Raw genomic sequence first — 14,152 nt, forward strand, 5'->3', positions numbered from 1 at the left:
AGCCTCCCTTTCTTCTCTTTTGGTGTTTCAAGCAGCCGCCAGGCGGAAACGAAGAGCCGCGCTTCCCACGGATGCCGCGGAGGGGGAGGGGAATGGGGCGGGGGGAAGGGGCGAAGCAAAGTGGTTGGTGGTTATGGGAAGCCACTGCTGAGGTTCTGGCCAATGGCGACGGGATGGAAAGAGGCCAAGAACGCAACTCAGCCTTAACACCGCCAGCTCTTTCTGCAGATCCAGACGCGCGGGGTGTGTGTGTGGGGGGAGTTTTTGTGTTTGTGTGTGTGTGAGAGAGAGAGCGCACCCCAGCCAGCCAAAGGGAGGGCGGTGGGGAAAAGGGTTCAGCCTTTCTTGGACCGCGTCCAAGACCCCAACCACAACCCACTCTTCAGTATTGCAACTCAAAGAGGAAGGGAGATTGAAAAAAGGGGGGGAAGAGCAAAGAGGCGGTGTGTGTGTGTGTGTGTGTGTGTGTGTGTGTGAGTCTCTGTAGACAGTTTTGGGTTTTTTTTACCTTCGCTGATTTCTCTCAAACTCTTCCCCTAGCCAAGACTTTCTGAACAATCTGAATCTGTAACTCTTTCGGGTCCGCACACAGCCTACGTAGGAGAGGGGAGGTTACCCTTGGAAATCCAAACACAACTCAAAACAAAACAAAACAATCCACACCGGCATACATTGATTCTCTGAAAAAAAACGTGAAACCAGCGGGTCCCGTGTTTGTCTTTACAGAATTTCAGCAGTCCACGGGTTTAAATACAATACAATTCAATGGTATGTGGCGTTGGGGAGGGGAAAATATGTACTTTTAACTTGCTTGTGGGCTGTCTTCTCTGCCTGGGTAGATCGCCTTGGAGTGACAAAGTGGAGGCTGTTTACAACACTCCCCTCCCCCCCCCCCGATCATTTTCTGATTTTGCAGGATTGAAGAAATTGATTTGTTTGTGTTCTTGTCTCTCTCTTTTTGGCAGCTTTGTCTACGGTTCACATACTCATGCTAGGAAACAGTTAATTGGAGCTTGTGTCCAAAAGTGCTGAACTTGGTATATTTCCTGCTTCCAAACTTTCTCTCCTCCCGCTTGCTGGCAAGTGCCCGTTAAGCATTGAAAAAATATTAATATAACGTGTTGGTTGATTAATTTGCAGCTATGTAGTTAGGGTTGCTTTCCCTTCTTAACAGCTGTCATAGATACACCCTGGTTCCCTCTGCTAAGCTGCATGGGGGGGCAGTGTTGCTGTAGTAACAGGGCTATTACTTTTTGCACGCTAGTGAACTTATAAGAATAGTTTGCTATCCTACACTATGGACGTTTCTTTTCCCCTCCTGAATTGCTAAGCATTCTCTCCTTGGGTATGTTGCTTATGTTTTCCTCAATCAAGTGGCGGAGCAGGTCTTCCTGTCTTGCATGTTTTCAGACCTATTCCCTGGGTAGATGTCTGCTCTCCCCACTTGTACTCCCTTTGCCTGTGTCTGGGCCATATTTTAATGCACAATATCCCATCCATTGTGGTTGAATGTGGAGTGTGTGAGGACTTGGCTGCTCTCCGGTTGAAGGGGGCGGGGAAGCCCGTTCGACTTTGACACAAGATGCCGATGTGGCGTGATCTGAATTATTATTAGGGCTGTGAACATGGCTATCTTTCTTGCTGCTGCTGGAAAGAGCTGCCACTGAACTCGAGAAGGGACAAACAACATCTCCAAGTCCCCTTCGCTCCCAGTACAGTAGCTGGCAGAGAAAAGGCGCCAAAATACACAAGATTAACTTCCCTTTAAATGAGACTCTAGACATGTAATCCTAATGATTAGTCACAGGAATAAAATTAAAGTCTAGAAATGTATTTTGTAGCTATTGAAATCTATCATCTATCTATCTATCTATCTATCTATCTATCTATCTATCTATCTATCTATCTATCTATCTATCTATCTAAAAAGTTGTAAACTTTAAACTTTTAGCCTTAAGTATCAATAATATTTGATTAATATATTCATTTTTCCAAAAAGGCTTTCTACTGTTCTGGGAAAACAGAGGGCTGAGCAAATTGGATATTTATGTAGGCAGGGTGAAAAAATTTAACTTGAGTAACATAAAACGTTGTGGTTTTCAGTTTTATATTGAGGCCTGATGTTTGCATTTTTTGGTCGGCAAATGGAGAAAGCTTGGTTAACAGAGACACCATCAAACCATATGTGGACAGAGGTCAAGCACACATACGCTATGAGAAAGATATGCATGCACACCACAGATATTTAAATAGTTGAATACTAAAAAATACACATGCGTGATGAGCATAAACATCCTAATTCCTTAACCAGAAACAATATTTATTATATGTGTACTTTTTTTTTCCAAAAATACAGAATTAAGCAAAAGGAATATAGCGTAGTAATGCGGTTAAAAATAATAAATTGAAACATAGATGAATGTTAGACATACATTTATAAAAGAATCATGTACTGTGAAATCAGATACAAGTCCCATTCAATTCAACAGGCTTATTCCAAAGTAACTGTCTGCGAGTCTGCGGAGAGGGGCGGCATACAAATCTAAATAATAAATAAATAAATAAATAAACAAACAAACAAACAAACAAACTGACTATTTACTGTCTAAAATAAGTAGTGTAAAAATTGCTATTATTTTTCAAAAGTGTCAAGGAAGAAAAATATTTTTATATACAGTAGTAGGATTTTCTGAGACTATGAATGAATCTGAGATATAACATTGGTTTCAGAGTAATATTTTAACTAAAGTAATCAGTACCTTGCAAAATGAAGAGTGCTTTTTTCTCAGATGTTGTCAGTGATCTAAACGTAGTAGGCTTTGACTATACAGGACTTTAAAAATGTTACTAATAAAATATTTTGTAATGTGTTTGTGGACATTGTGAAATGTTCAGTGTTATACATAAAGCCAGCAGGAATAAGAGGGTTTGTTTATGAGACCTAGAAAATGAAACACTGAGTCCTTGTCTATGGAGAATGCGGGAGGGGTAGAGGGGGAGGGGACAAGTCAGACCCTTCCAGATTTTGATAATACATACAGTAAGAGCCAGCTAACTTTCTATGTTTGCAGTAAAATCGCTGTTGCTTGCTTGGTGAGTTTCAAACTATAAATATGCATGAAATCTAGGGGGGAAAAGGTGACTATACCATGCCTTTAATTTCTCTGCAATGTGTATACAGTATATATAGGTAGTAAAACAATTGAAAATATAATTTATTTGCTTAATTTTATCCTCACAATACATATACTTGTGCCTGTCATACTGAAAATGATGTTGAAAATCAAGTCTTACTGATCCTTCAATTTCTGATATAAAAGCTTAGGGTCAAATGGTCATCCACTAGTGGATTATTCAATTCTTTGTATAGTATTCTATGCTCTTTCATAGTTTTTTAGTTTTTAAAATATCTGCCTAAATTCCTAATCCTAAGAGTATGCTGTGGTCAAGATCTTATTGCAGAGCTGGCAATACATGTTTTTGTTCCATTTTAGTGTTTTAGTCCTGTTTTGGGGTTGCAGATATTTATAGGCTGCAGGCTGTAAGAGAATCAATTGACTATTCATGTAATGTTCTAGTAGAGATCATTTGACAATGTTTTTTTTTTAAATCTACCAGTCAAAATTTAATAAGTGAGTTTTCTTTCATTTAGAATTTTTTTCCTCCTTACCGGATTTGGAATAATTGTTAATTATTGCACCGGCTTGGAATTGTTGTGATAGTATGGAAAGTATATACACACACACGTATTCAAAATTATATCTTCATTACAAAGCGTTCCAAAAGTGGATTAATCTACAAGAGGATTAATAGAATTGTGGAGATACAATTTTGTATCTTCCAGTGTAAAATGTTTTTAAATGAGCAGCATATTGTTTTAATTTTTACGCATCCTTTTCCTACTTAAGTATACTTAGCATTGCTTAAGCTAAATCTGGTTTTCTCTTGAAACATTTCTTACTACTGCAAATCATCGAAAATATCTTCCAGGTAAGAGTTTTAGTTTGGCATGTGCACATTATCTGTTTATGCTTCTGTTCACGCTTAAGTAATTACTGTACTTTATGTCCTCAGGAGAAAGTTTCTAACGCTAGTGGATGCTGTTAGCATGTGGTTATTATGCTTGGATTATTAAAGATGGGCATTTATTTAGATGAATCACAAAACAATTTCCACTCCCTTCTGAAAGATGCCTTTATGGAATGAGCTTGGTTAGTCTTGGCGTTCAGTCTTGTTCCTGGAAAAGTCTGCAGTTACAGTGCTGTTTGTGAAGCTCGTGGTGCTGGGTTTGTTGGTATGTCAGTGAGTAAAAGGGCAGGCCGGGCTGGGCTGGGCTGGGCTTTATGTTTGTGGGGCACCTAAGGACACTGAGAAGCACAATTACAGTATACTGTAGTTTTACAAAAGTTTTTCCATCCCCTTGCCACACTGTAGTCAGACATAGATCTGCCATGTTCTTTTTTCCCTGCTTAGTGGAAAGGAATAGGGTTTGTCTATGTTTTCTCAGCTTCCTGTCATTATGAATATGTAAGCTATGTATATTCATGTAAAACCAGCGGGAGAAGCTCTTTTTGGAATTATAATAAAACTAGCTATAATTCATCAGGACTACCTCCTTCTCAGAGGAGTTAGCAGTAGTTAACACTTTTGTATTTCAGATCATATTCATTATTTAGTGTTGGTGTACCTCTCCAAGCAAGGCTAGAGTACTATGTAGAGCCAATTACCTATGGAATAAACTTGATTGCATTTGAATAGTATTAATACAGGTAGTCCTCAAGTTACAACCATTCAATTATTCAACAATTCAACAATTTAGTAATTGTTTGAAGTTACAATGGCACTGAGAAAAGGATTTACAACTGGTCCTCAAACTGACAACCATTGCAACATCCTCACAAGACACACAGTCAAAATTTGGATGTTTGCTAAGGTATTCCTTGATTTACAGTTGAGCGCAAAATGTCTTTTGTTAAGTGGGACATTTGTTAAGTGAGCTTTGTCCCATTTTATGATCTTTCTTGCCACAGTTGTTAAGTGAGTCATTTCTGTTGTTAAGTTTAGTAACATGGTTATTATGTGATCAATGGTTTTTCCATTGATTTTTCTTGTGGAAACTTTGCAAAAGGTGATCACCTGACCTTGGGACACAGCAATGGTCATAAGTATGAATCAGTTGCCAAGCAGCTGAATTTTGATCACATAATCAAAGTGAAAAGCATTTTCACTTGTAGCCTATGACATTTTAAAATACTTAAATGTGAACCTTCAAGTTGTAAGACTCTGTATCCTCTCCCAATAGCCATCAATATGTGGAGCAATGGCATTTAAGCTCACGCTAGTTGAATTCACATGTTGCCTTAAGTCAGAATGTATCTTACTTTTTTTTACGATTAATGTGTTTTCTTAACTCAAGCACTGTAGTTTGTAAATTATCGTTCATGACTTAGTGTGTTGCCTGAATCTAGCTACATGGCATGGGACCAGATTATTTACGGGACCGTCTTCTGCCTCATACATCCCAGCAGCCTGTCAGGTCCCACAGAGTCGGCCTTCTCCAGGTCCTGTCACAGCCAGACAAAGTTGTCTGGCGGGACCTGGGGAAGAGCTTTCTTTGTGGCGGCCCCAGCCCTCTGGAATGAGCTCCCCTCGGAGGTCCATACTGCCCCTTCTCTCCCTGCCTTTTGTAAACGTTTAAAGACCCTCCTCTGCAGGCAGGCTTGGGGCCATTGAAATTTTAACACCTTCCCCACCCACTGAAAGAATGTGTGATGGATGACCAATGAATCTGTTGTTAACTTTTGATTATGGGAATTTTAATCTGTAAATTTTATTTAATTTCTACATGTTGTGAGCCACCCTGAGTCTCAGGAGAAGGGCTGCATAGAATTCAAACAAACAAACAAACAAATAAAATGGATCAATGAATGAATGAATAAATATTTATTAAATTAATCAAACTACAGTTTATAATGATTTATGAACCCAGTCTTTATAACAGGGGTTTAGTTCAAATGGTAATCATGTCATGTGCTTTCCGGTTGAAAGGATTAGCTGGTGACTATTGCTCAGGGGACACCCAGTTGGGGATTCTTTCATGTCCCTGGCGGCAGCTAAAGCAAAGGACTAGAGCTTATCCGTCCCATGGCAGCATCTGGGTCTCAAACATGGGCTTGCTAATTTTCAACCCAGCAATCTAACCATGCAAGCTATCATGCTCCTTAATGGCTTAATTTATAATCTGGTTGGTTTGGTTTTGGTTTAGCATTGTATATAAACATAATTTCATAGAGTTCAATTAAATCATGGCTGGCTTATATCATAGTTTTAATGTAACAAAAATGACTTGTTTGTATTAAGGAAAACTGGTTTACAAACCATGATGAGTGAGTTTAAAGAACACACTAAGCTATGAACAAATTGCTTTATAACTTGCAATATGGTGAAAACCTAGTAAACCTACATATAGGGTAGCTAAACACAGATATTTCTGTATTATATATTTTGAGTAGCACATGGTATACGTTGTGGAATATGTAATAGTTGCTGCTTCTCTCTGTTCACTTATTTTTAAAAAATGAAGAAATGTTTTTGGCTAGTGTGGCCACACTTAAAATTTGGAGAAACGTGAGAGATACAGTGGATGGAAAAGGAAGAACTGTGGTGGGAATTTTATTTTGGCTCTCAATCTTGGGGGATGTTTTTGATGAAGAGAGTTTTAATGTTCAAATAGTCAGAAATGCCACTTTCATTTTTAAATAATAGAGAACTGAAGGATTAAAAAAAAAAAGGTTTCAAGATCTGAAGATTGCCCTGCCCTGCCTTGGAAGACAGAAGGGTACAATCGGAATGGTTTGCTCTGTAAACTAACTTTCTTTTCTAAAGTGAGAAAAATGATCTGACCATTATCAAAGCTGAAATGTGCCTTACTATTGGATAGCTATCCCATCACCCTTGACTCAGCACAAAAGAATGCCAGGAGAACATCTGCTTGTTCCCATTATTAATCCCTATCCCGACTTTACTGCATCTGTTCTGAATCACTACTGAACAATTTATTGGAATTTTGGAGCGATGCTGGTATCAAAAATAAGGATGGGGACAAATGACAAGCACTTAGGAAGTAAAGTACTAGTCTGGTTAAGCTCAAAATAGCTCACCTACCTTTTTCTGACATAATGCATGATGGAATAATATAAGCTGAACAGAGAAGATATTACTTTAAAACAGGTGCACTTCTTTATTTAGTAATTTTAAAAAGTTATATAACCACCTATCTTTCAAAGTGAATCTAACACCAAAAAAACCAAGAATAAAAGAGTTATGACTTTAGATTGTTTCATTCATGGTTGGAGGCAAAGTAATGATAATGTCATAGGGCATGGGGAAACTGGATTTGTAAGGGCCTGTTGCTCCTGTGTAGATGAGAACACGCAAATTGGTCATGCAAATAAGAACATAACCTGCTTGCTGGTCAGTTTATTTCTGAAGTGATAATGGGGGGGGGGGGAGTCATATTTTGCCACAAACAGTAAAATAACTTAGAGTAAAATAACTGCATCTGCAGCATGGACATCCAACCGTTTGGCTTGCCTGGACCACACTGAGCAAAGAGGAATTGTTTTGAGCTACATATAAAATATATAACATAGTTAATCCTTAAAAATAACACATTTCCTTTTCTTTATATGTTTAAATGATTTTGTAGGCCTGTTACTAGTTGTCTGGGGCCGCATGTGGCTGTGGGCTGCAGGTTGAACGTGCCTGATCTAAAGGCTGTGACAACCTGATTGTTTTTAGCTCATATGTATGACAGTGTGTTATACAAAACTAGTGAGTGCAATTAATTTACTATTTAATGTACTGTACAAATCCAGAGGACTGGCTTAATTTAATAAAATATAACTTAATAAACATGATAACTATTGTTATATTTATTATTACTAACAATATTAAATGTGAATGTCTGAAAAGATGATCTGCATAAAAATCTGTGTCATTAGTGGGAATAATGGGGAATATGGCCTGAATCTGGGGCGAGCCGGAAAGGGAATGTTGCTGTTATTTGATTTTAGAGAAACACAGAGAATTTTAATACCAAGACTCGAACTAACATTTGTATAATATTTCAACACTTGAGATGTTTTCAACCTCATCACACCCACTGTTGTAAGCTTTTATGATCTCAGAAGGTTCATAGCATTATCCCTGAATTAAATATGGTAAATGAAGACCTGCTGCTTGAAAAGTTATCAACAAAACTTCACACAGTAATGGAAATTATATTTTGGCCAACAATCACAGTTACAAATTACAAATATATTTAACTTGAAATAAATCTGAAATTATTTGATTATGTTTCCAAAGGAAAGTAAAAAGGGTTGAAATGCCATGAATGCATGGGAAAAATACATCTCATCTATTCTCACAAGTTTTCATTTAAAATATATTTGTTGCAATTATAATTTGTGACTCAGCGGATTTAATACAGGTTATTAAAACTGAAGTTTTGTGTCATTAAAAAACATTACATTGTTATATATATAGAATTAGTCCCTGTAATCTCAGGTTTCACTGAGTTTATAAGCAGTGGTTTGCTTAACCATGGTTTATTCAGTAACCCATAATTTTTAGGTTCAAACTATACAAAGACGTAATTTATAGTCATAAACCAGTATGGTTTGCATTACATGGTTGAACACTCCTAGTACGCTGAGCCCATGCCAACCTAACCAAACTATGGCTTAAAATGGATTATGTAAACTCAGCCACAATGTATATTCATTTGATCTTGCTTTATTGTGTTGTATGAATCCAGCCACTCATGGTTATGGCTTAGCTTGCTGTCCAAACCCAGCTAAATGTGGTTTTCCTTTTCTACCCCTCCCCCACCCCAGCTAAATAAACGATGCCTTATTGTGGTGTGCATACTGGTATTAGTTCTTAATTTACTTTTGTTTCTACTTCCTGTGTTTCTGGTTTTCTAGTTTACAGTGTAAGCCCAGATGCTTATAGAACATTTCTGTAGTTTGTGAATTAAAAGAAAATGGAAGACTATTGGCTTCATCCAATGCCCAAAATAATGCCTTATGCTAGTGTCAAAGCAGTTTAAATAAAGAATTATGAGCAAAGTAATTTAGTGAGCATTCATTCACAGGCTATAAGAAAAACAGGCTCATGGCATTTTTATTGTGATAATGAAATTTGTGTGGGGTAAATTCTAAATTTGCTATGTCTTGTACTACTTATATACAGAGTTTGGTTCCTAATACCATTCTTTAATGAAAGAATATTTAATATACACTGCTCAAAAAAATAAAGGGAACACTTTAACAACATAATGTAACTCCAAGTAAACCAAACTTCTGTGAAATCAAACTGTCTACTTAGGAAGCAACACTGATTGACAATCAATTTCACATACTGTTGGTGCATATTCAACTTTGTACAGAACAAAGTATTCAATGAGAATACAGTATTTCATTCATTCAGATCTAGGATGTGTTGAGTGTTCCCTTTATTTTTTTGAGCAGTGTATTTTATCTTTAGGATTTCACCTACATTAAGTCTGGCTGCTTTTGAAGGCTTAAGAGGATGAACTTCATGACTTGCTTTGACATTTACCTGCCTTGTCCCAGCCTCTTCACTTCCCCTGCCTTCAGTTTGGTAAATTTATGAGAATTGCAGCTGGCGGCTTTGGCATGTTACCCTCATTAGGAGCCCTCTTTTGAGAACAGGCTGTGTTTGAATTTTTCCCTAATGAGGACAGGACGGGGTTAAAAAGTGACCATTTCATGGTTGACCTGAACCTGCCTCCCGTCGATGTTTCGTGGGGAACTGCCTGACCCGCAGAAATGCAATTTATTATTATTATTATTTTGCAAACGCAAAAGTCAACTGTCCCTTTGCAAATAGTTCACACGACGGGGAGGGAAAAGGGGGCCGAAGAAGGGACGCGCCAGGGACCAGTTTACCTGAAGCAGGCAAGTGCTGGTTTTTGAGGGGAGTTTGGCTTGGACAACCGGCCACCCTCAACGCTTGGGGAGGTTTCTCCAGGCCTGGCCGGGCAGGGAGGGTGGGGGAGACGGAGGAATTACACAATGCTTTTGGACTGGTGGCCTCGACGCAGTCCACACACAAGGTGGAAGGGCTCGGGTTTGCTTTGCCTGGGCGTTCCTCGGATCAAAGTCCGCAGGTGTCAAGGCTGTGAAGAAAATCTTAGGGTTGTTTTTTTCCTAAGCCCGTAAAGCCTCAGGAAAGTATAATCTAGGCGCGCTAGTTGAAAAACGCAAGGCCAGCGGGCACCGCGGTCATGCTTTACTCCTGCACTTGGCATTCCGCGCCTTTTGTATTTCTCGCGGCCATTTACGTCTGATAAAAAAAAAAGTCTGAGGAAAACAAAAAGTTTTAAAAAGCAGAGCTGGGGGCCGATTTGGGAAGTCAGCATCCAAAACGAAAACTTTTTCCCCACCTTCGTAGCCAACTCAAGATGAAATTCACCCCTCGCAAACACGCACACGGAGGTTGCGAAGGAAAGGGGGGGGGGACCGTTCTTCATATTGACTTCCCGCCTCAGGGCGAATGTGAGAACGTCGTTAGCGAGTGCGTGTGTTTTAATATACTCGCATTCCTGGGGTAAAGAAAAAAAAAACCCGCGGGCGCGAACTTTCTGGCACGAGTTGGTGGGTGAGATTGAAAGCAGACGAGCCTCTTGCTCCAGCGGCGGGCTTTTATTTTTGTTTCTTTTACGTCCCCTCAGGGGGACGTAATTTTTTTTAAACTTCCATTTCCTCCTCGCACCCTGGCGGGGGGAAAAAAAGCCTGCCCGAAACGGACCCCGCAAACGAGGGAGCGAAAAGTCTCGGGCGCGCGGGGAGGGGGGGAAATGGAGTGGCCACGTGGAAAGGGTTCCCTACGAAGTATGGCGCCTTTCCACCGCGGGGTCTTGCAAAGAGACCAGGCCGGCTTTCGCTTTTCAGGGCGTGGAGCGAGGGAAAAGAAACCCGAGCGAAGTCTCTGAAGAGTTGGGTGACCTCGCTCCACATGTAGGCGACGGGGTCGCGGGTTTTCCAGACGCTGTCTGTGCTGCAAGCAGTATGCAAGGGGGAAGGAGAGCCGCCGACGCGCATTTCCTCCACACACACACAGCTCCCCACCCGTTCTTGTTGCCTAATCGGCAAACTTTCCCGCTTTGTAGCTCCCCCCCTTCTCTCCCCTCGATCGGTAGAGATTCAGGGTCTGCAGAAAAGGCCGTGTGGGGATTTCTTTCGCCCCACCCCCCTCCTGTGAAGGAATTTTCCACCGGGCGGTGCTGTTCCTGCGCTCTTTGCGCTCTTCCAGAACTTGAACTTACCAAAGAAAAAAACCCCAACCCTCCCCGGGATCCCCCCCTCCCGCCTTCCCCTACGGGCCCGCTCTTCAGTCCCCCATGGAAGGGGGTGGTGGTGGAGAAAGTGAGAGTGTGTGCAAAAGGCAAAAAAAAAAAAAAAGTGCGGCCGGGCTCTAGTACTGTACGGCGGTGATTAAAGAGGAAAGGAAGGGGGGGGCCTCGGGAGAGGGAAGGAATGCATTAGCAGCAGCGGCGGCGGGGGGGGGGGGGGAGGGATGCGTCGATTGTGTAATGAAATAATAAACCGAAATCCTGAAGTGGTTTTGAGGAGAAAGCGACCAAACGAATGAAGGGCCAGGAAAAAAAAGGCGCTCTCGGTAAAAATACACCCTCCCTCCCTCCTGCTGAACTTCCAGGTCTTGAAGAAAGCAGTACACCGAAGAAAGGGGAAAGGGTGTAAAAGGGGGAGGAGGAGGGAAGGAGGAGGGGAAACCAGAGATTGATAGTTTTGAATTTTCAAGAGATCATTTTTATTACAGTGGGCGTTTTGAAAAGCAGGCTCCGAACATTATCCACAGAGAAAGGGGGTGGAGAGAGAGAGAGAGAAAGGGGCAGAGGCTGCTGCGAAAGGAGCTCAAGCGTTTTGCGCGCTGCTGCGAACTGTTTCTGCAGCCTTGGGGGACGCGCGCGCACACCCGCACACACACACGCGCGCACACACTCCCGGGTTGGCGCTCTACTGCACAGGGGCTGTTGCAAAGTTTCGCCTGCCAGGATAACGCCGGGATTTTCCTGCTCCGCCGCTGCAACCTTGAACTTTGGCAACGTGGTTGAATAAGTACCGTGGTGGTATCCCGCTAGCTGCTTGGAAATCCGGGAGAAAGGGAGGGGGAAAAAAAGCAACGCCAGGAAGGAAAAAAAAATATCCCGAACCCCCCCTCTTTTAAACTCCCTGCATTCCATTCAACCCCCACCCCCTACCCCTATTCCGCCGCCTCCTGTGTCCCAATTCACCAGCAGCCACTGCAAACAGCAGCAAGAGTGAACCGCCGCCGCCGCCGCCGAGAACAAGAGGGTTAAAAGTGTAGATTGGATTTCACCCCGGGAAATCTAGCGCTCGGAGTGAACTTGAATCTTTTGGCTATTTAAGGAGGACCGGGGCTGGTTGCGAAGTTGTGGCGATTCAAAGCAGAGCTTGCTCCGGATCCATCTTTTTCCTTTTTGGAAGCGTTAGATGATTGTAAAATGAATAGATGAAGCCGCGGCGCTTTTGATACTTTTCCTCTCAGCAGAAGTGCTATCTTAGAGCGAAGTCATGATGTATTCTCCCATCTGTCTCACTCAGGTATAGCCGCCTTTTTTCCCCCGTTTTCCTTTCCTTTTATTTTTTTTTAAGGGAGGGAAGTAAAACTTGTACCGAGTTGCACCGAGTACCTATAGTTAACTGTTCAAAGGAATATTCCTCCCGTCCTTGATTTTTATAAAGGGGGACGACTAAAAATGTATGTACTTATGGTACAGTATAAGCCTATTTCAAGGTGTATGTGCGGGAGTTAGGGACGAAATGTAAATATTTAAGAATGACAATGATAAACGAGTATTATTAAATTACTCTTGCAGGGGGGAAAAGGGATTAGAAAGTAGTAGCCACGTCGTGTAGATTAACATGAATTAGCTACAAAATAACGATCCGTTTTGCAGACTGTACTTAACCTGAAAAGGGAAAGTGTTCCCTTATTTTTAATTAAGAAATGACTGGTAACATAATATCATCCCATGCTGAATTAATCATATATATATGCTTAAGGCTGGTTTGAGAAAAGGTGAGTTAGCTGAACGCTTTCTTTTTTTAAATTATTCTATACATTTTTTCCCTTGATAAATTCCGGTACTTGAAACTTTTTGAAGTCAACACCCAAGGTCATAAAGAAAACTGAATCTTTCCTTCTATATTAGGCCTGGAAACAACTTGTATAATTTTAAAATCGAGTAACACGATTTTACTTTGAAGAACATATAGACAAAATTTAAGTTGATTTAACAGGTAATGGTTTCCATTCACATAAGATAGAATTGCAACACATGGTGTGATTGGAATAAGGGTTGGTGGCATAGAAGTTTCAAAAGGAGAAAAAAAGCTCGGAGACGGACCCAATACAAATTGTAGCACAAAAAATGCATTTGAGATGTTCAAGTGTCTAAAGCATGTGATATTTGTATCATTTTTTCATTCATTAAATATCACAGGTAGCATGTAAAAAAATCAGGTCTGGTTGAAATCTTAGGGTAGAATTTGAATATGCGTTAATGCATATTTGTGGGAGGTAGGTCTTTGTTATGTAAGATTTTGGTTGGTGTTATGATCAAAATAATAAAACTTTCCTTTGACAATTGGAAGCCATTGTAATTCTATTGGACTGGAACATTCACAAATTATGAATGAAGATTTAAATAATGATAAGGATTATTCAGTGATTGGATGCAGTCCTGTAGCTTTTTGGCTGACACGTTTTTTATTGTTTATATTTTGTTTGGCATCAAAGAGTGATTAACTTGGAATCTTTTTAGCAAGTAAATGGGAACTTTACTGATGCAAAACAGGTGTAAAAAGTGTTGAGAAATTATAAAAAGTCAGCATTTACACATCAGTGCGCAAACACGTTTTATGTCTCTTGATCAACTGGCAGAACATTGTAAAATTCAATATATTGTTTTCTCTTCATGTATAACATTTAATACTTAAGAGGCTCTACCAGGAACATAAAAATATTTGTTAATTTCTTAGGATTCCCTTGCAAAGCCATGAGTACTGGTCTAGGATCA

General features: G+C 40.4%; 1 protein-coding gene across 13 annotated transcripts in view; it reads left to right on the plus strand.

Moving 5' to 3' along the window:
• Positions 1–630: 630 nt before the first annotated feature.
• The window catches only part of NFIB (nuclear factor I B), a 255,588-nt gene continuing 242,066 nt past the window's right edge, over positions 631–14,152 (plus strand). For 10 of the 13 annotated variants that reach the window (XM_070742550.1, XM_070742553.1, XM_070742551.1 and 7 more), the window contains exon 1: positions 11,906–12,674. In XM_070742550.1, the coding sequence (XP_070598651.1) occupies positions 12,645–12,674 (30 nt within the window). In that variant the 5' untranslated portion in view covers positions 11,906–12,644. Of the gene's footprint in view, positions 769–11,905; positions 12,675–14,152 lie in introns of those variants that run through there. The other 3 variants (XM_070742552.1, XM_070742557.1, XM_070742563.1) reach the window with 1 other exon arrangement.

Source organism: Erythrolamprus reginae, chromosome 2, assembly GCF_031021105.1.
Source record: "Erythrolamprus reginae isolate rEryReg1 chromosome 2, rEryReg1.hap1, whole genome shotgun sequence".
NCBI classification, from domain to species: domain Eukaryota; kingdom Metazoa; phylum Chordata; class Lepidosauria; order Squamata; family Dipsadidae; genus Erythrolamprus; species Erythrolamprus reginae.